The 21,404-nt window shown below is 36.6% G+C and overlaps 1 protein-coding gene across 7 annotated transcripts in view; it reads right to left on the reverse strand.

Moving 5' to 3' along the window:
- Positions 1-6,554: 6,554 nt before the first annotated feature.
- ATP9B (ATPase phospholipid transporting 9B (putative)) overlaps positions 6,555-21,404 on the reverse strand; it is a 175,219-nt gene continuing 160,369 nt past the window's right edge. For 4 of the 7 annotated variants that reach the window (XM_075493658.1, XM_075493654.1, XM_075493659.1 and 1 more), the window contains 11 exons: positions 21,254-21,352; positions 18,607-18,711; positions 17,994-18,138; positions 17,576-17,640; positions 16,966-17,121; positions 16,749-16,813; positions 15,440-15,548; positions 12,523-12,580; positions 11,627-11,830; positions 9,161-9,193; positions 6,555-8,355 (listed from right to left, as the gene is read on the reverse strand). In XM_075493658.1, coding sequence (XP_075349773.1) covers positions 8,219-8,355; positions 9,161-9,193; positions 11,627-11,830; positions 12,523-12,580; positions 15,440-15,548; positions 16,749-16,813; positions 16,966-17,121; positions 17,576-17,640; positions 17,994-18,138; positions 18,607-18,711; positions 21,254-21,352 — 1,176 coding nt within the window. In that variant the 3' untranslated portion in view covers positions 6,555-8,218. The remainder of the gene's footprint in view (positions 8,356-9,160; positions 9,194-11,626; positions 11,831-12,522; positions 12,581-15,439; positions 15,549-16,748; positions 16,814-16,965; positions 17,122-17,575; positions 17,641-17,993; positions 18,139-18,606; positions 18,712-21,253; positions 21,353-21,404) is intronic. The other 3 variants (XM_075493655.1, XM_075493657.1, XM_075493656.1) reach the window with 3 other exon arrangements.

Genomic DNA, 21,404 nt, shown 5'->3' on the forward strand with positions numbered 1-21,404 from the left:
ATCACCAGTCACTTCTGGTGGAGACCCCCTCCAACCGGGAACAGAAATTGTTGTATGGGCAAAAACATGAAAATTATTAGTCTTCCTCCTTCATCTCTCTTAAGTTCTTAGTTCCTGCCTTCAGTTTTTGATATTCTCCTTAAAATTTGCATAATATGGAGCTGTATTAACTCTGTTATATTCCAGACTTGCAAGCAGCTCCCATTTTTTCTTTCTCTTAAGAAGATATAAAGTTCCCACATTTTTTATGCCTTGGAAAAGTATCAAACCAGAAAAGGAGGGACGCAAAGCAGAAGACCTGGGAGATGTCTGGGACTCAAACAGGACTGGCAGGTAACACAAAAGACTATAGAGAAGCCTTTGTTTTTCATGTTTTCCTTGAGTTGCTGGAGGGCTCTATCTGATGTCTTCCCTCCAAAATTTCTCCCTTAGCTGAACTAGCAGTGCATGTGCTGAATTCAGCTTGCCCGAAAGAAGCTCAGCCACGAGCAGCTGCTCAGTCACCCTCTTCACATGATCACCAGATGAGTCTGTCTCTCACGGAATTTGTGTCCCATCTTTAAAAATAAATACAACACAAATAAATGAAGTCTTGACTACAGTCACCAACCCTGACACACACGCAGATGTGACTATGCTTGAGTCAACAGCTACAAGATCAGCAGGCTGTAATTTCAAAGAGGCCCAAGACACCCAGGTTACTCAGAGGAGGAGAACACAAGCAGGAATGGTAGGAAGGTGCTGAGAAATGGCTAGGGAAATGAAATGATCTACAAGATGTCTTGCAGGAAGACCAGCTCATGAGGGAGGACCTCCTGATGTCCCCAGGGTGGCTCCAAGTAGCTTGCTATGAGTGCAGGGTCTGGCTTCAACCTGTGTCAATGGAGCACATTGTGCTTAGGGGATATACCCCCATGCCAAGCATTGGGTAGCACAGGACCAGACAGACAAGCCCCACAGACTTGGCTTAGGGCTCCTTCAAGATAACTGCAAGCAGCCTTCTGAGTTTTCCCCCGATGAACTGGGAGTCACTAGCTCCCTCTGCTAACCATGGCAGGCAGCAAAGGAACTGGGTACAGGGTAAAACAAAAAGAGCAGGAATTCACCACCTTCAAACAGTAAACCCTTTCCTGCCACACTGGTGATCCAGAGGTGGAAGCCGTGGAGAGCTGCACTGGCCCTGCAGCATGGCACAGCCTGGATTTTCCACCACACTGGGCAATGTGGGACGACGAGGTGAGGGGTAGAGGGGATGCTTTTGTTGGGTCTCAGGCAAAATTAAGTTTCCCCACATGCTTTCATTTTCTCCCCCAGCCTTCTGCCACTGAAAGCATTTCCTGGGGCTGACCAGAACATGCAAAGTTCTGCAGTTTCAGACATCTCTGCTCCTGTGCCCCAAGGTAGCTGCCTCTAGGGCAGGCTTTGCTTTAAGCAGCCTTTCCCTGATTCTCCAGCAGTGAACTCCATCACTTACCATGCTGGTCCATCTGAACTGGCAGAGTGAGTTACCTGCGTGTCAAGAAGAGAGACTCTCACGCTGCTGAGTACTAGATCAGTGATTTGGGCTGACTCTGCGTTACAGCTGAGCTATAACCTCATTCTCCCACCTCACCTGCCATTTCCAAGTAATTGCTTTTGGACAGATGGTAAGCTGTAGCATGGTTATGTGACTAGCAGCTTGGCTTTCTTCTCACTCCCCCAAAAGAAATCTGCTTCAGGTTATACAGAGATAGCTTATTTTTCCCTGCCCTGCTTCCCTTCCAGCACTACAAACCAGTTTACACAGAAGCCGATTGCTTCAACAACTAGAGAACTTCTCTGGCTGGGGACTACACACCTGTGCCTCTTGACATGCAAGTGGGCACAGCTGGACCAAAGCATGGAGGCACCTTTGTATAATCGCTGTTCTCGGGATAACCCAACAATGCATGTGCAATGCAACAACAGGCAAATGTGCAGGGATCCTGCTTGATGTTAACTGGCAGAGCCCATCCTGGTCAGGAAAAATTTCTTCTAACGCAAGCAAGGCCAGACTCAATAGTCTAATATTGAACATTACATATAATGTTCAATATAGGCAGAAATACATGGCATTCTGACTGTCTGAAATTGTTTCTTTCAGGCTTGTGTTCCCGAGATGGGTTGTTGAAAATATGATTTCCCTCAGTAGTTCCAGGCATTCAGGTGTGGTTCATCTTAAAAGGCTTATTTTCGGAAAATGCTATTTAATTTTTTTTTTTTTTTTAATAAGATTTCCATGTGGGTTTTTTTGCTCTGAAGTCTGCACATGTCAAGGGCATCACAAACCTAAGTTAGTGTGAGCAGCAGATTTCTCCCCCCCTCCTTTATTTCTAAGCTCATACAATATACATAAGCTTAAAACACTTAAGTGTTTTAATAAGTGTTCCTGCAGATGAGTTTGGAATTCAATGGCAAGAGAAGGCAGCAACCAGTGATTACATGCAGAGGAGACAACAGCTCATCTTCCTCTACTGAGCACATGCAGCATAGAGGTTTTCCCCAAGGGAGCATCTTGCCTGAGAATTCCCAGATCTGTCCTTCAAATAGGCAATAGATGATTGCAATAAATACAAAATGTATGTACATGCACTTATCCCTTACAGGTCTGCTCATCCATTAACATCCCCCAGCCTTCCAGGTCAAATGGATAGGAATTAATTTTCAACAGACTTTTGAAGTAGTTATCTATAATTTGCTTCCAGACAATATGTGTTTACTTTGCAAAATCAAATTCATGCTTGGAACCTGGAGCGAAACACAGCGGGCCCATAGAAAAAAAACTAGATGTGTACATTATAGAGAAACAATGGAAAGCAGTTCTACAAATCAGAATGACAATAGTCTATTTTGTGTACCGCTTGCTAAAAGCTACATGAACGTTATAACCAAAGCCCTTTTTATTCTTACTACTTTTGTCAAGAGAAGAGGAAATAAACCTAGTTTACTGCTAGAGGAATAAAGGCAGGGCCATAAATACTTACCATGCATCATAGTTATAGAAATAATATCTCCTCCTCTTAGAGCAGATGATGATCTTTCTTATAGTTCAGTAATGCAAAAAGGCTAACTATTCCTCAAACCTGCTTTGTTCTGCGCAATTTAGAGGTTTACCATTGCCGATTATGATCTCAAGTTGAAAGCATGCTGGAGGACAGAAGGAGACTACAATAAGGAGAAATCTCAGCTGCAGTTTTGCTAAAACCTGGTCAGGAACAGGAGAATAAAGTAGAATTTGTCAACCCAACTGTGGAGCATGCTCTCATTATTCTGTTCAAGGCATCCAGTTTTCACCACCTCTGCTGTAAAACGTTTTGATCAAAACTATGTTTTCGGTCAACAAAGTAGCAAATAGGTCTTTCAGTGCAATTCCCTATTTGAGAAGGATTTTGTCAGCAATTGACTGAGCAAATTCCCACTCACAATAACAGCTGTGAACCCTGCTGAGGGCATCTGTTGGGTAGTTAGTACTTGTTGGGAAGTATCTCACTTTAAGTGCGTTTTGTTTACAAAAGGAATTCCAACACTTTTTAACACAGTGTTAAAGATATTGTGCCTCCTGTTTGTTTACATATAATGTTCAATCCATGTTGTCTTTGTTCACTTGTACTGATTTTCCTCCCTACAGGGGGCTAACACATTGAAGGGCTTTTTTGATTGCCTTCAAGTTTCAATTGAGTTATAATAATAACAGTCTAGATACAGAAAGGTTATTAAATGAAATGTTATAAGAGACTGCTGGCCCAATTCTTTCCTTTCTAGCCAGAAAAAATAAGGAGAAACTCCATGGAAGATAAAATTCAAATGGATGTCAGAGTAAGCAGGACCTACAAGAATAGCTTCTGCACCAGTAGTGAGAGCAGAACAACCACCTCTCCTCCTGTGACTATCACTTTTTAAGGAGCACTGTCTGCTCAGACTCTCCTGTCCCTTTGCACACACTCCGCACTAAATTCCTTTGCCCTGCAGGGGCTGTTGGAACCATATTAATACTTTGGTACATAAGAAGGGATGCAAGCGTGAAGCAGATGCAAGCCTCTTTCAAGTTCTCTCGCCAATATAAAACCCAGGGATACAGAGCTCTGCAAAAGTGGGAAAAAAAAGGTCATGTCAGAGTATCTTTGTTAACAGCAGATCTCCAAAGCCTCTAAGGAAGTCTGTACTGTTATTTAAACAGTAAGCCCTTCCCCAGGCCTGACTCACCATCATTCATGTGGTAAATATGCAAACAAAGGTGGTTTAGGCATGAACAGCCCCAACCTCCAGTGATGAAGGAACCCTCCAGTGTACCCTATATGAGCAAGGCAGAAGTGCACATCAGTGTAGGGATGGACGATGATCCCAGGAACACACTGCCTAGCTCACCAGCAGAAGATCTGAGGCCGGTTCTTCCTCAAGTAATCTGAACGCCTTGAGACAGCAGAGGAGTATGGAGGCTATACTGCTTAGGCCTACTCTCTAACACGCACAAATGGGCATAAGTAAGAGCAGTATGCAGGGAAATCATCTCCTCTTTGTCTACAGAAGTTTGTCTACAAAAGTTGACCCCCATGACTTACATCTGTTTAACTACATACATGAATATTAAAATTCTTGCTTAAATACCTGCAGAACTGGTGTCCAGTCTGAAAAGTTCCTGACTGCAGAGATACCTCTTGCAGACATGTTTTAAAAGGAGACTGAAAAATGTTTAGGCTCGCACTCTTGTGGACACAGGGTAGGAGGACATTTCTACTACAGGTTGGCTCAAGTAGATGTTGCTTGTCAAGATAATACACGCTTCCTATGTATGTACAAAAGCAATGGCATGTTTTTGGACAACCACTCAGAAATTTTAGGAACAAAACAGCAGATACCACACAGCTGAATTCTGATGGTATGTGTCAGCAAGCTCAGTTTGAACATAAAAACACTGTTGTAAACACTTGCATTTGTGGAAAAGTGCTACAGATTACATGTTAACTATGCAAGGATTTAATTTTGGCTTCCATTTGCAAACTAATACCTTGTGTAGTAAAATGTTTTCCAGCAGTTACATGAACATGTAAGTTTAGAATAGCAGCAGAAGAAACCAGTGTAATAATTACCAGTACTCCTTTTTTGCAGGATCTCTCCCTTTTCCCTGTGTTCTTCCATAAAACTACATAGGAAATCTAGCAGGGTCAGTATTATGTTACTTTGGTGAGGACGTATTTCCTGTTCACATCTTGCTCCTCCATCCTATCCCAATTCTGAAATTATTTTCCAAATATATTTTCAAAGAGACGTGATTACCATTTCAGAAATACGTATCTGGCATAGCAGCTCACAAAAGTAAGCATTTATTTAATACCAAATAAAACTAAGCTCCTTCTGGGTGTAACTTGCAGATCCAAGGCCTAAATCTGTGTTTATGTAAGGTGATCTGGTGCTCCAGACTTATTCCTGGCATATACTGATGTGAAATGACAACCTAATGAGATTCTTACAAAATAATTTATTCATTTGCACACCAGATATGTTACTATTCTGTTTTAAGAGCCAGGGATTACGATGGTACTTTGCTTACTTTGTACTGAAATCCACAATAAATGAAAGCCTTCTGCTAAAAGATGTCATATTACAATACTTAAATTCTGCATTGGTATTGTTACCTGTAAAACACTGTGATTTGGTAGCGCTACCCCTTTACAGGGCTGTGGCTGAGTGACATGAATGAATAGAATGCAGACTTTCCTGGTATACATAGTTTTGCAGTGACTGAACCTCAAAAGCAAGGTAAGTCACCTGAATCAGATTTCCACAGTCTTCAAAATAAAGCACTAGCTGAAACTAGACCTTTGATGTATATTGAAAACACTGTAAGAAAGCAGGCACTCTAGAGAATTGACTCCACTTTTGAAAGGCTTATTATCTGTGTGTAGGATCTATGCATTTGCTATCACACTAACCTCACAGTCTTAATGCTGAGGATTAATATATGTACACTACAAATTCTGTACACACGGATATGACTATCTCATACAGCTGGTATTACGGTAACACTATCACTTTAATACTGCTAGTTTAATTTCTGGTTTTTCCTCGTTTCCTGTCTAATGTCAAAGATGTAATGTATAGATGAAGGATGACCAACTCTAAGCTTTTGCTTATCTACTGAATCTGATGCATATGGTTGTGAGCTCACAATGTTTAAGACAAAAAGATCTGAAGAAAACACCATCAATGTTTCAGAACAACTGCACACTGGTGACTTTTCTTAGTTGATTGAAAGTAATTCCCACTTATTGGGGAAAAACAGAAAATCAAAGCAAATCAGCAACAAAAATACCACAGGACTAAACTAAAAATATAAATGAAGAGTATCTTGCCAAAACCACATAAAATGAAGAAAGGCTTCCGCTAGTATGCAAGAACAGTGACATCTTGTGGGGGTTTTACACAAGTGAGTTTACAGAGGGACAGAGCAAACTAGTCTGCAATGTTGTGTAATTAAAAGACACACTACTTCAGTAGTTCATTTAATACATATACCATTAATAATATTTGGTAGAAATTAGGCTTTATTGCTTTTATAATGAGGAATTAAAATTTTTAAAAAAAGCAGATAAATAGCTAGTAAGAAAAACTTTCAAAACAAAAATTAATGGAGTGGAGTCCAAATAGCTCTGCAGCAGTTTCCTCTGCTCTCCCAGGAAGTAGTTGTATTTATCACTTAAATATTACTCATCCAATATAATAATGGCATAAGGGCAAAGTTGTAAGAGATTAAACAAGGAATTATGTTATAAAGGCATACAGTCAAACATAAAATGACATCCATATTAAGTGTTTTCAAAACACACACACATGAATATTTAATAAATAAAGCATGAAGAATTACACTGTTCCTCTCCACTGATTAATAGACTATGCCAAATTAGTTACACATATTTCTTGAGAAAGCAAAGCTATACCACAATGGAAAACTAAAATAATATATCCTACTTTCCAGTACAGTGTGCAAGATTTGGACCCCTCAGATTGTATCAGAGCATACGAGTTTCTGGAACAGATCTTCAACTGCTGTAAAGTGTCATAACTCAGCCAAGATACTCAACTCCGACAGTTTACAACAAGCAAAAATGTTTTGATTTTTTTTAAACAAATTTGCACCCAAACTAAGTTATAAAAACATAACATTTACAACTTGGAAGATGATAGATTTTCCTACCATAATGTTCATGTGTTCATCTTACTTTCTTTTACCTGAGTAACCTAAGTAAACAGATTACAAGGCAATTTAAACATATTAGCTAATACAAGGTTTACTGGACTTCTCATATATAGAAATGTACTTTGATGCTATTTGCAGTTTTACAAATACAAAGTGAGTAAGAATTTTAAAACATATTTACTGAGCAGCCATGTCTTTGATACCTGTACAGATCAATAGGTGCAGTGGAATTATGTACAGAATTTATAATTTAATTTTTAAACAGCTTTTGTGCAACCTGGCTGTAATGTGCATCTAAAGAACTGCTGTCAGCATCACAGATCTGTAATATTTAGTGGTGCCAGAAATGGAGAGTACAGAATAGGACAACAGCTCATAAAATACTGTCCTATGCAGACATCTGTACATAATTCAAATAGTGCATATTACTTAATGTCTGATGAGGAATAATAGTTAGCTGCTAATATAGACGTGGACATTTACAGGTATTAGGTTTGTTATAGTAAGTATGGACGAATGAACTTTTCCATATATAAACATTAAAGGAAAGGACTTGAATTAGGAAGTTATGTAATAATTAAAGAAGGGAAGTTTTGTAATAAATAACAAAACTTGCAATTCAACTTGCAGAAGATTAGTACAGTAGGAAAATATCCTTTACAGTAGCAAAAAATCCTTTACAGTAGCAATGAAACCATTCAGAAGCATTGTCAAATTGAAAGTAATTCAGTTTTATTTTATAATCATAGCAACTGAAAGTAAAAAAAAAAATCAACATGAAGATTTTATTTATTTATCTCTGATAGTCTTGTTAGTGTACTTCTGTGTTATTGTACCTGTCAGATGTTTCCTCCTCTTTTTGTGCTCTATTCGCTCTATCACTTTTGATTTTTTTTTTTTTTTTTTAATTTCTTTAGTCCAACACAAATCCATAGACACTAAAGCACAGCGTATGTGCAATTTGCAGACTGGTGTGAGTGAAAAACCATAGGAATAGAATTACTTTTAAGAGGTAAGCTTGGAGTAACTTGGAGGAGAAAATTTGCGCTTCAAGTACTTGAGAATGTAAAGTGGAAGACAGCTTACAACAGTGATTGCTGACACTTTCCACAGGAAGGTCACAGTTGTGATAAAGGCAACATCTGCAGAAACAAACAGGGAAAATAAGTAATGGGAGCTGATAACATGGAAACTGGAACTTCCATAATGCAAAGTCAATAAAACTTTCTTAATTGTTTGCTTATGCTATTGTTCAAGACCACGCAAAATTTAAAACAAAAAAAGGCAACAAAACAACAGAAAGAGAAAGTTAACCTCAACATTTTGTTTTTGCCAACTATTTTCTTTAGACAGGAACTTCAGAGTTCCTTTATGGTCCTTACACTGTTTGGCAGCACAAAATAATTTGAGGGGAAACAATCTCAGTTTAAAAGCAAGACTTTCTCATAATAAAAAGTTAAGCCAGCTTATTTTTCTACTAGTAAGAATGATTTTTACCCACTATAATACAAGTTCCCAACCAGAAATTCTGCTACCATTTTGGATCCTTTATTCCATATTCATATTATTTTTCTCTGAAACAGTCACAACAACTAGACTGAATGATTCTTAAAACCTTAGAGATTAAATGAGAGCCCAAAAATTTAAAGGGAAAACAATATAGTGATATTGCCACAAGCTACAGTGAAAAGCTATTTTTTGTGACTAACGTTAACAAGAATGGTGACACCCTACACTTGCTACTGAAATTTTTTGACCATATTTGCAATGGTCAGGTCGTACTTGATTATCATGGAAAGATCTCAGAACCCAGGTAACCTGAAGAATCGGGTTTTTTTTGCTTTTTTCTATTATTTACAAATGTGTATATTAAATAATTTACTACTCTTAATGAATTTTTAAAGACTTAAAAAAAAAAAACTTCAAGAAAAGTTAAACTTTACCTACCTAAGAAAGCTCCAAAAGACACTCTGCCTATACCTGTTTCACAAAGAGGGAGAATGAAAATGAAAGGATAGATTTACAGAACATACAAAAATTATGTGAACAGGTTAGCTATACAAAAAGGAAATGAAAAAGATGTTAGTAGCATTGCCTTTCACATGACAATCAGAATATTTTAAACAGCAATTAAACCAAAACATTTTGAAAATATAGAGATTTTATATTTGGTCATGTTTTAAAGTTGTAAGTAGGCAGGCAGTTTTCTTACATTTGACTTCAAGGTATAATTTACTGTATAAGCAACTTGATCAGAACTGTTTTAATGTGCATGAAAATTCACTTCAGAAAATGCTGTAAAGAAATGCTTTACTGCTCCAACTTTACTCATTAAAAATACTTTGTATATTAGATTTCAATGCATAAACTTGTTACACAGTTTTAGCCGAAGCCTGCTTAGACATACTAAAAGCCTATGTAACATATCATAGACACATGCCTAATAAGGCCATTGTGTGCAATTAATTCAGAAACCTAAAAACTGATTTACTTCGAGTCAGAGCTGTAGAGCAGTATCACGTATTTTTACCTTTCTAATCCGAGTGCCCTGTCATATTTACGATATCATTTCTTTGGGAAAAGATGATGTTTGTAAGTAACATCACTGAAAGAAACAGTTTATTTGCTGATGAAGCCAAGCACTATTAGACTGGATTGCTTTCCCTGGTACATGGAAGTTGTTCGATGCCTTGAACTGTAAACCATAACTTGGGTTTATACTACAGTACATGCACAAAAAAAGGCTCCTTCCCCCCAGTTATAATGTGACAGATTAAATAAGAGTAAAGCATTAAGCAGAAGTAAGACTAACTGAAATGCATTTTCTCAGATTAACTGATTAATAACACACAGTAAAATACATCTTTACAAAAGCTCATGAAATCACAGCCTTTTCAGTACTGATGAAAAACATGGAAGTTAAGTCCCCAGGCTGCAAGAAGCCATGCAACCATTTACTTACTCAGTTGCTTGGACTTGAGCAGCAAATACATGAGGATAGTAAAGCACTCCCCTTTACAGAAAGGTTTGCAAGAAATAAAGTCACTGCAGTTTTTACACATCTGTGAAGACCACTTAAAGGTGTTTCTCACTGAACACCACCTACAAAGGATGGAAGGACTGGCTGTCACCAATACCAAAGACTTGTAAAGTTGAAGCAGCAAGTTCTGCTTTATGAAGTTCCTGGAAGTTTGGACTAAAGAGCCAGTACCTGTATCTGTTCTTGCTTGTTCCTTTCATTTGTAATCTGGCTGTGGAGATTCAGGAATCAACCCAATGATCTCTATTAAAGAGTCTGTGCATCAGTGTCAGAGAAAAGAAAAAGGTACTCTGGCAAACCTGAAATAATGTACAATACAAGTACCAAGCCCAGCAGGGTTGTTTCTTCATTAGAATTTGACTCCTGAGAAATCTGGGAAGTAACAGAACACCTGGGACAGGCAGTGAAGCATTTACTGATTAAAAAAATAATTATATAATGTACTACCCTAGTGTGGAACACTTGGGACATGAGACAGTGAAAGCAGAACTATGAGACTCCTAGAAACTACCACATAACATTTAATTCTGCTATGAGAAGTGACAACTGAAGAAGGGCAACTCCTTACTCATCAGCTCCTGGAAAACAGAGAGAGGAGGAGCTGGATTCTACACCTTGTGAGGTATAACCAAAGTTGTTACATATATTTCTGTAAAAGTTACATTTGTAAAATTACACTAACAGAGTTGTTTTTACTGAAGGATAATTTGATATAAAAAGAAATATGTATTACTTTGATGCTTAGATCCTTGACTGCTAAGATTTGCAGTTAAAATGTGTTCTTTCATCTTGTGAACTATGAAAAATCAGAACCTTAAGACACAGTATGGCATACTGCAATTTAAAACAAAGTGAGCTTAATATAATAATGAAACAATGATTCTTATATAAAGTATCTATCCTAATAGCCTTCTGCCTCACTCTCTGGCAATACTTCAGCTCTTTTAAGCTTGTGGGTTAGATCTAATGAGGTCCACTTGGTATGGCATACAAAATAACTCACCAACTCAGTGAAAGGTCCTGATTTTTTAAAATCATATCCATTTCAGCAGTGCAAATCTCAAAGCCAATTTAAGGTATGCAGTTTGGACTGTCAAGATCAGATCAACAATGGGAAAAGCATACATGGTTTGAGTAAAGTTTATAATCTAGATAAATCATACTAACAGGAATAAAGATTTTCAAACTCTAGGAGAAAAGCATAAGATACTATTTTAACCCAACATTAATTAAGCCTAATTTCAACTCGGTCATATTTCTTACGGAGAACGCTGTATTTCACAAAGCGTAACATCCCCTACTCTTAATAAAAAAGAGAAAAAAAGATATTAAAAATATAAAGCACAGTTCTTTGCTAAAATACTTTTACTCACCAAAGTATTCATTTAGAAATGCAAGAGAGGCCACATAGCAGCCAAGACTGAGGAATTCAGCCACCACCATTAACCAGTGCCATGTTCGTATCGTCAGTGCAACCATCAAGAGCTCAGTCAAGATTAGGGCAGTGAAGGAAATGGCGACGACATGTACAAATTCAGATTCAAAAAGCAGCAGGGCTCCATACATCAGAATACCACCTAGGAAAGGCACACGAAGTTAACAATACACTGAGCAATGACATTTCAGTGTACTAGTTTTTACAACTGCACACTGAACATTTGATTGCTTATTATGAAAACTTGCCCAGTAATTGTTTTTATAAGGTAAAAACATTGATCTTTCTAAAATAACAGAAGTGATATTTACTGTACATTGTGCATGTGAAATGAAACAACCAAAGTAAAGCTGTAAAGAAATAAAACTATTACAAAATTAAACACCTTTTAGTGCAATATATCTGAGGAATTGTTAATCAACCTCATTTTGTCAAGTGCTACAAATAAATGCGATATTGTTGAAAGTGTAATTACTTTCAACTGACTACATAATTCAGATTTCTTCAACAGTACTTCTGTCATTCCATGAAAGAAAACTACTGTGTAAATATATGCAATGGGATAAGCACTCATTAAAATTTTTCTGGATTAGCATTTAATTAAAAACATGTCCTTTTTTAGGTGACATGCATCAATAAAAATACCAATCCACACCGTGTTTTGAATTGGCCTGGCACACTACAGGAATATCGATTTACGAGATAAACAGAAAGCAATATATATAGCTGCTGATGAAATGTTAAGCTTTGGGAATTCAACCTGCAGCTGAAAGACAATATTGCTAATAGCAGACAAAAAATTCTTAGTTCAATAAAATTAGGACTCTCTCCTACCTTGGTAAATACTGATTAAAACCCAGATGAGGAAGGTCTTAAATGACAAAGATCTTCCCTAAGGGAAACAAGTGAGAGGACAGTTAAACACAACTTTAAAAAACAATAAATCTACTCAGTTCATATATTTTTAATAGTTAATCACTAGAGACACATTTTTCAAGTAAAACAAGCAGTCTTTGAAGTGATATAGGCTAAAAAGCTTCTACTTGTTTTTATGATTCTTCATTGCAAACTTGTATAGAAATTGCACAAAGTCTAAATTTGGAGGTAGGACAGTTAAGGCCTTAAAGATACTTTACCTTGCAATTCTCTCACTGGTTTTCAGAGGGATAATTACAGTAAAATTAGTTTATTTTTTATTTAAAATGTTTTTATGTCTGTTTTGTAAAATGTAGTCTTCAAGAAAAATAGCACTGTGTACCTACTGACCTAAACCTCAAGCAAAACTGTAGTTACTAGTCAATTCTGAATGTTGGATAAACTGTCTATTTGCATTCACAGAATAAACATATGACTACCATAAGTTTTCAGCAAGTAACTATTACCAAATACATTTTAAATCTTGTGATTGTGAATGTTATAGATTGAAACATATGCATAAATCAAAGAATAAATGCTGTACATGTGCATATGACTCTTGCATTCTGTGAGGGTACTGATGAAATAAGTTAGAATTGTAGAGTTGAAAGGATACACATTTAAAAGCATAAAACAGCAAACGAAGCAGCCATTTTGGCACAAAAGAAGTGATCACTGGAACAGGGAAGAATCAGCACTTTACAAAGAAATGTGCTTCATTGCTGTAGAAAGGGATGAATTAACTCTTTCTATTACTTCAATATAGGCTAAAACATTTTCTTGGATAGATACAGTTCATGGCAAGGTGCTAAAGACATTTTCATAATTCTGTTTATAGTCTAGAATGTTGGTGATGGACTGAACATATGGGGAAAAAAAATCTCGTATAAGCACAAAGAAACATTAGATTTTTTTTTTTTCTCCTATGAGTGCCTACTCATTTTCTTTTCAGTACTGGACACTGCTTCCACCTTTGACCATAGCTCCCAATTAGCAAGATTTGTGAAGTAAGAATGAGCTTGAGTTTTGGTTCACCTTTATGGAACTAGAAGGGGCAAGTCACTCCTGAGCCTCTAGGGAATGTTGCACAACAGGCTGTGAATCATTTTCAGATGGAAGCAGGAAGCCATCTTACTTATACTTCCTTTCAAATTTTCATCAGCTTTTCTAGCTCTAACTCTGTAGGAACCACAGTAACAGTAATATTGAATCAGTGTGTCCTCCAGGGTATGTAGCCACACCTGTGTCTCTGAACCTTGCTAATTTTCTCTTCTTGCACCAGAGCAAGAGTCTGTCAATGACTTGTGCCAATGTATCTTACTCTCTTAAAAATCTAAAGAGCATTTTCATCACTAGCATATCCCAGAAAAGAAATCAATTCCTAGGAATACAATTATAGTCCGTGTCAACACGTGTTTGAATAACACTAGCTGAATAGCACCGGTAGAGATTTGCAATTAAGAGTCCATAATTTGAAAAGCGATGTGCAGAAATACATAGGCTTCATAGTGTCATGACTAAGGCAGCATGATCATAAATTGTTCTAATAAATACTCGCAATAAGATCACCTTGTAATAGTCAAATGTAGCACATAACTTTTTGTACTACTCATCCATAATCATTCATTGATCATCATCTGCCCCACACAATGGACTGAACTGTACTCTCCAGTTTCTCCGCATTCTCTTTTTTTTCCTTCTGAAGAGAATTATTTGGGTTCTACTTATTTAATATTCACAGAAGTGCAACATAAGCTGGGAAAGCCAGTGATTCAGCATCTCCAAGAACTGTCATTTAAGCCTAAACAAAAAACTTAGCCTGTATTCATTTACCCATCCTGGGCAGTTTCTGAGTACAGGTTAACTTCTATCTTTGGAAATAAGGTGCTTCCAAGGTCCATCGATGGGTTTCCACAGGCAAGCTTACAACTGCCTTTAGCAGGTGTAAGGCCATGCTTTTCTGAGATTAATCATAGGCTGAAATCTCACAAAGAAACTTTAAAGATTCAGAAGAGGACAAAGAGAGAATCAAGATCTCCAAGAGATGAGAAAAAATTCTCCCAGACTAACATAGCTAATAGCTAATTTAGTACAATTAAAAAGACAAAGGCTCTGAAAAGTTTGGACCCTCTTCGACTACGCTCAAAGTTTGGCTTTTGAACTTTTAGACACATCTTCAAAAGAATCTACTATCCCTAAAAATACTATCTGCTTCTGCCTTGGATCACAACTTTTCTAGCTGACAGTTTAAGATGGAGCAGAAGTACTTTTCAAAAAACCTTATGAAAACAGAATCTTGAGATTTGTTTCACTTTTGTGGGAGAGATTATACACTTTCATTGTTTGCAGGTATGTGCAAACACACAGAAAGCAGTATCTACAGATGATTCAGTTAACGTATAGCGGTTATCAAGATCTGTTATTTAAAGAAAGTCAGCTTTTGGAGAGGTCAGTAGTAATTTCGGGGGGGGGGGGGGGGGGGGGGGGAGCAGAATCTATAAATTAATCTACCAGTTAAAAAGGAGCTGTGAAAAAGCAAGCATAAATAACTCCAGATCAGAGATCCTGGGGCCAGACTGAAAGCAACTTTTACATCAACATACCTTCATGTTTGAATTATTTCAGTCCAACCATTGGTGACTTAACAAATGTATTAATAAAACTCAGTGGAACATTTGGTACCATGGATTATTTTCATAGTACAAAAGTCTGCATTACATTAGCTGTGCATCTGTCTTGCATGGAATACCTTAAGAAAATGACTGTAAGAATTCCCAGTCTTGCACACTGGAGATTTCAGCATTTGTTCATATCAGAGCACTGAGGACATTCGTACCTTCGTGAGATCCTTATAAAGTTCTGGATATAGCAATGCCATTTCTGGCTTCACATCCTGATCCAATACTAGAGAAAAGACTGGAAACATAGTATATATGGTTGCGTACCTAGGGGAAAGGAAAGCACATAAATTGACACTTTTGTATGACATGATTTTAAACTGATCTACTGAGTTCCATTATTCTTTTTATGTAAGTGGAATTAAACTGATTCTTCTACCCAATACTGAGGCAGCTTACCAATACATCTTTACACGTGCAACCTGCTCTTGTGCTTCCAAGAGCTGCCAGTTGTGAGAAGTTACAGAGCTTTTATACATTCAAAAACAGTAAATACATTTATTTCTTACATATATATAGCACCCAAGCTTATAATCTGTTACCATACTCCCTGTGCACTTGCACTTTGGACAACCAGTTCAAAGACTTGACATTTAAATTCATCCACAGACGATGGCATGAAAACTGAAGAAAAAACAAGCACTATATTCCAGACCTCATGGTATAGGTAGATGGATGAACAAAAGCCTTAACAACTCTGTAGGTGGCTTTGGATTTCAGTATGCACATGCCAGATGTATACTTTAGTATGTACTTTCCTAGAACTTAGCACAAGTATTTACAAACATTTTGGAGAGGTCTACTGCTTGCCTCTGCAGACTGTGGTATAATCAGACCTTGATTTGACTACGATTTAAGTTACTATTGATTTAAGTTGTTACTGTTTACAAGTATAAAAGAACCTCTTAGGACAGAAGGGGCAGTGAGCAGGGACAAACACAAATATATGCATATCCCTCAGCTGTATGACTTGGGGAACCATATTACTAAAGCAGCTTCTTCAACAAGACCAGGGTGCTCGTAATCCTGCATACATTCACCTGAACAGAAATCTATGTGGCAGACTTGGGTAGTGCACTCTCAGAGGAAATTTCATAGTCAGTAGCTTCAGCTCCATTTTTAACAGAAAAATCTGTGATTCCCACTGAGGCTTGTATGGCTATCTGTGTAACAGCTGAAACTGGTCTGGGAGATTTCCTCTATTGTTTTCACCCCGTATGTGAAAAAGGTTATATGGTATCTTCGTCTAAGGCTATGCAGATCCCTCTCTTCAAAGAACTGATAATGAGGCTTCCTCCCTCATATTCAACCTAGTTTGACTCTTCTTTGTAGACTCATTCCAGGTTTTGGTAGCATACCAATGAGAAATGTATGAAAAACGTGGCAGACACCAACTACATGATGTTATTTAAGAAGGTAGTTTGCTATATTTATTACCAGACATTGTAACTGTTGGTTTTGACTTACCCTACCATTAGGAATCCTTGGTACAAAGGAACAGACGCGAAATAGAAGACTGATGAAAATACAGCCTACAAAAAACAGATAATTATATATATTTAATATAATGCTATATACAAAACATTACAATAAAGAACAAAACAACAATATTGGTTAAGATTTTGTGACATTTCAAAGACAGACATAGTGTTTTTAACTATTCAGAAAACAAAGTTTTAAATACCTGCATAGTTGAAATAATAAGGCCTCGGTGCATGACAAATTGACCAAGTGCTGCTGATCTTTTGTAACTGTTTCGACCATGTACCATCAAGAGCCTACCTATGTGTTTAAACTGTGTGATAGAAAAGTCAGCTGCTAGGGAAGCTTGTTTTCCTTCCTAGAACAAAATTAAAATATTCCAAATATGAAACCCAGTGTAAAACATTGTTTCAAAATTCTAAGTGATAATTAATTTTAAAAGTCAAGTTTGCTCCTCCTTCAGAAATCAACACTGCAACAAGACACAAAGGACATTTTTTTGTGCATATTCTAAGATGCAGTGGCTGTAACAAATCAGTAACAGTAACAAATCAAACTGTAACAAGTTTAATTGCCTATCTTGCTTCTTTCCGGTATGTTTTCTGCTTTTCTTGCTTTTTATATTTAAAAAGATAAAGCAGAGGACATAAAAGCAAAGAAAATATTAGTTCAAAGACTAAGCATTTTTATCATCTTACAGCATACTTTAATTAGAAATGATCAATTCACTACTGTTTAAGAATAAAGCTTCTAATCCCATGTTACTATACTACTATGTGGCACACATTTGACAATGAAACTGTTAACATTACCTTGCCTTCAATTCCAATTCCACAGTCTGCTGCTTGGATCATGCTGACATCATTTCCTCCATCACCTGGAAAATGTCACTGCAATATTCAGCTCTTCAGAGGTTTTACTATCCTGGCCTTACAGTATTTTAGAAACCTCTTATATACATTCTTAACATATATAAACCTCTTAATATAAATTCTTAGAATTAATCTATGGATTATGATTAATTACTTCAGCAATCAAGACTTTTTCCTATGGAATAAAGAAGATAACCACACCTTTCTCATGGAATGGCATTTTGTTACAGCTACATAACACCTGGCGGTTGATGAAGTCTGTTTGGTTTTGTTTCAACTATTTTTCAATGGTGCCATCTACTGCTTAAGTTTATTACACGTTTTCGCTACCGCAAATGAAGATGGTGCCAATAGTTACCTATTGCACACGTGCGTTTTCCAGTGTGGTGCTGTAAGAGTTTCACAATATGAGCTTTTTGGGTGGGAGAACATCGGCAGCACACTACAGCAGGACACTGACAAGCCAACTCTACAAATTCATGCTCGTAATACTTCAGACAAACCTAAGGAAAAAAATACACGCGCATTTACTTACAATTAAATATTACTATGTGTAGTCTAACACAAAAACACAGTATAAAGAATTCTTTTATGAAGTTTTGCTTGCACAACATCTATCTGGGAGAAAAAAGCCACATTCTCCTGACTGTGGCTTTACTATTTTAAACTGACATTCTCTTTCATTAAGAGAGTCAACACGCTCTGGGGTTAAGAGAAGAGACAATACTAAAGCACGCTGCATACAAATTCCATTCTGTTACCACACAGGAGACCAGAGAACCAATAACATTTGCCCATCTAGAACATATATCCTCTAATTAGCACTCAGTGAAAAGCAAAAGTATCTCTAAGGACAACTTAAAGTATGGGCAAATATTGGAAAAAAGTTTAAGAGCATGAAGACACCGATACTTTACTTTTTGAACATAAGCATACAGATAAATGTAATTTGACAGAAACCAAGTTCTTACCTCAAGTGAGTCCCCAGATATCACCAAGGCACAGTCATGCTTCCTCCTAAAGGCATTGAGTTCTAAGTGAGCCTCTCCTCGAGTGGTAACCTTCAATAAAAAACACTTAAAAGATTTTGTTATATTCTTTAAAAAAACCTGCCTAAATAAATCAGGGTTTGAGAACTCACACCCAGAAGGCCTTGGTTCTTCAACAAGTGTTTTATCCCAGTGCAAGCCTGATACCCATGGGATGTGACTACAAGCCTTGAATCTTATGGAGTGAAAAAGTAATCCTCAAACAAGGAAAATCTATGTAGTCAGTTTAACTGATTCCTCACCAAAGTAGACCAGGGCTAAAAAATTAATGAATTAATGACATTAAAATATCTTAAGTTCAAGCTAACCTGAGTCTTTCCATCTTGGCAGGGCTACAGAAAAAACAGACAAAAAACCAAGCAAACCCCAAAACTTTTATTTATTAACCAGTAAAATATATTCTTAGAATAATGTAAAATGTTCATATTAATAGTTCCTTCAGTTTGAGTAAGTAGACACAGATTTCAAAGGCACATAAAAATGCTCACTAGTACTAATCCTTTTGGATGTTGCATTAAGTATGCAAGCAGGATCAAGTGGCACAATACAAAAGAACTACATCATAGATTTTTTTATTTATTTACATAATTATTGTTTCAGAAAGGCCCAGCTGTGAAATGCAAAAAATGGTCAAAGGTTACCAAATGGATTTTGGGAGGTTTTGAGTTAAATTTGAAAAGGTTTGGTTTGATTTTTGGAAGGTTTGGTTAAATTTGAAAAATTTAAATTATAACCAGATTTTGAGGAGACTGGCACTTTTTAGTTTTTTTCCAATAAAAGATCAATGTATTTTAGAGCTATCATGCAAGACAAAGTTCCAAGCACAGAATAAAACACAAACTCTGATTACACTTCTAATTTTAGCTCTGTCAGCACTTTGATTAAATAACTTTTAAAATATATGAGTCTTAATTACACTGAACATGAAGCTTTGTCTTTGGCCCACTACTTCCCAGAATCAGATGCAGTCCAAAGACCTTTCTCCCTCCAGATAGGCTCTACTACACATAAAATTTGGGTTACATTAAAAAGCACCTGCAAACAGAAAAACCCATACACATGCCCCAGTTCAGATTTTTTTCCTCCTTTCCCACAACTAAACATTTAAAGAGAAAGCTCCTTGTCTGCCAACCATTAAGAACCCCAGATTGCATTGGACCATTATAATCTTTTTGCATTACAGAGATTAAGAGATGTCAGCATCTGGCACACACTGATGAGCAGTAATTGCCCTCTCTGTTCTACCTTTCACCTAACAGAGGTATTTTTTTTTAATTTGTAATTACCTCTAGAATAATTTATCAGTTAATTTCATTAGAAAATGAAGAAGCTGAGGCTTCTAAGAATAAAAAGGAAGAGCGTTAAAAACCAAATGCATCTTTTTTGGAAGCCAAAGTAGTACATAATTTTTTATTTACTAATTTATAACTAAAATAGACATGTTAGAGTGCCTGGTATTTTCTTGCATTAATCCTAGTAGTTATTTCTTTGCAACAAATACAGCCACAGAAATAATTCTGTATAAATCCATTTTCTAACTAATTTAAAACTTTGTGTACTCTAAGTTAACACAGTTTTATGCTGATCTCTTATCACCAGTCAAGGTAATGAAAATAAAAATCTGACTCAACTAAATAGAATTTGTTCAGGAAGACTTAATTTGTAGTGTTACAACATGGAAAGGTCAACAAAAATTGATCTGAAGTTTTATCAGAAGCATTAATAATTTAATTGCAAATAGTAGTCTGCAGGGCCTAATTTGCCATTCTGATGCTTCAGAAGAAACTACATTTACATGTAAATTATATTCATATAATTATTTCTGTAGGTACAAGGGGTTCATTTAGAACAAACACAGACATATTACATCTGATCACACAGCATCAATCAACGCCTGGAAAATCTATTTTTGTTTGGCTTCTTAGAGTTGATGCTATGCAAATATAACCAAAATGTATAGAAAAAGATACGCAGTTTACCTTTCTAACAGTTATCTTAAACAGCCTGTTAATAAAATGCAAATATATACCATGATATACAAAAAAAAATATCAAATTTTCTCATACTGATTTGAACTACATCTATACAGAGGACATTGGCATCATAGTTTAATTCAGGATTAATTCTGCTTGAGTGTAAAGAGTTCTATTAATGAAAATGCTAGAACAAGCAATAACCACATTCAGGTAGCCTAAATTCATGGACACTCTTTCCTACTGGCTCAGCACCTCACATAAACCGCTCTCCATCATTATTCAGAGGTACCTTACTATGTCCATTGTATAAGTGAAGAGTGTAAAACGCATGTAGAACCTGGGTCACCGGAACATGGCTGCAAACATTTCTGTAGCATATCAACAAATCTAGAAACAAGCATGCTTAAACAGAAGCAATACTTTATAATTCTACATCCTCGAATAACAACCTAAGTACTACTCTCTTGACCATTATTGTGACACTCAGTACAATAACCCGTCAATTTTCAACAAGCAGCCAACTACTAATCAAATAAAGCAGCGTTATTAGCTGTCCTTTGATGAACCAACAAAAAATTTGGAACTATACTTACAGGTCTGAAAATGTGAATATCTTGAGTCCTAGACACTAAATGAGAACTTTTCGCAATGCAAGTTGCTGTCTCCAGTTTATCTCCCGTTAACATCCATATCTGCAAAACAATGTAAAAGTTTACTCCATTGGACATTAATGTGTCTGTTCTC

Source organism: Mycteria americana, chromosome 2 (genome assembly GCF_035582795.1).
Source record: "Mycteria americana isolate JAX WOST 10 ecotype Jacksonville Zoo and Gardens chromosome 2, USCA_MyAme_1.0, whole genome shotgun sequence".
Classification (NCBI taxonomy): domain Eukaryota; kingdom Metazoa; phylum Chordata; class Aves; order Ciconiiformes; family Ciconiidae; genus Mycteria; species Mycteria americana.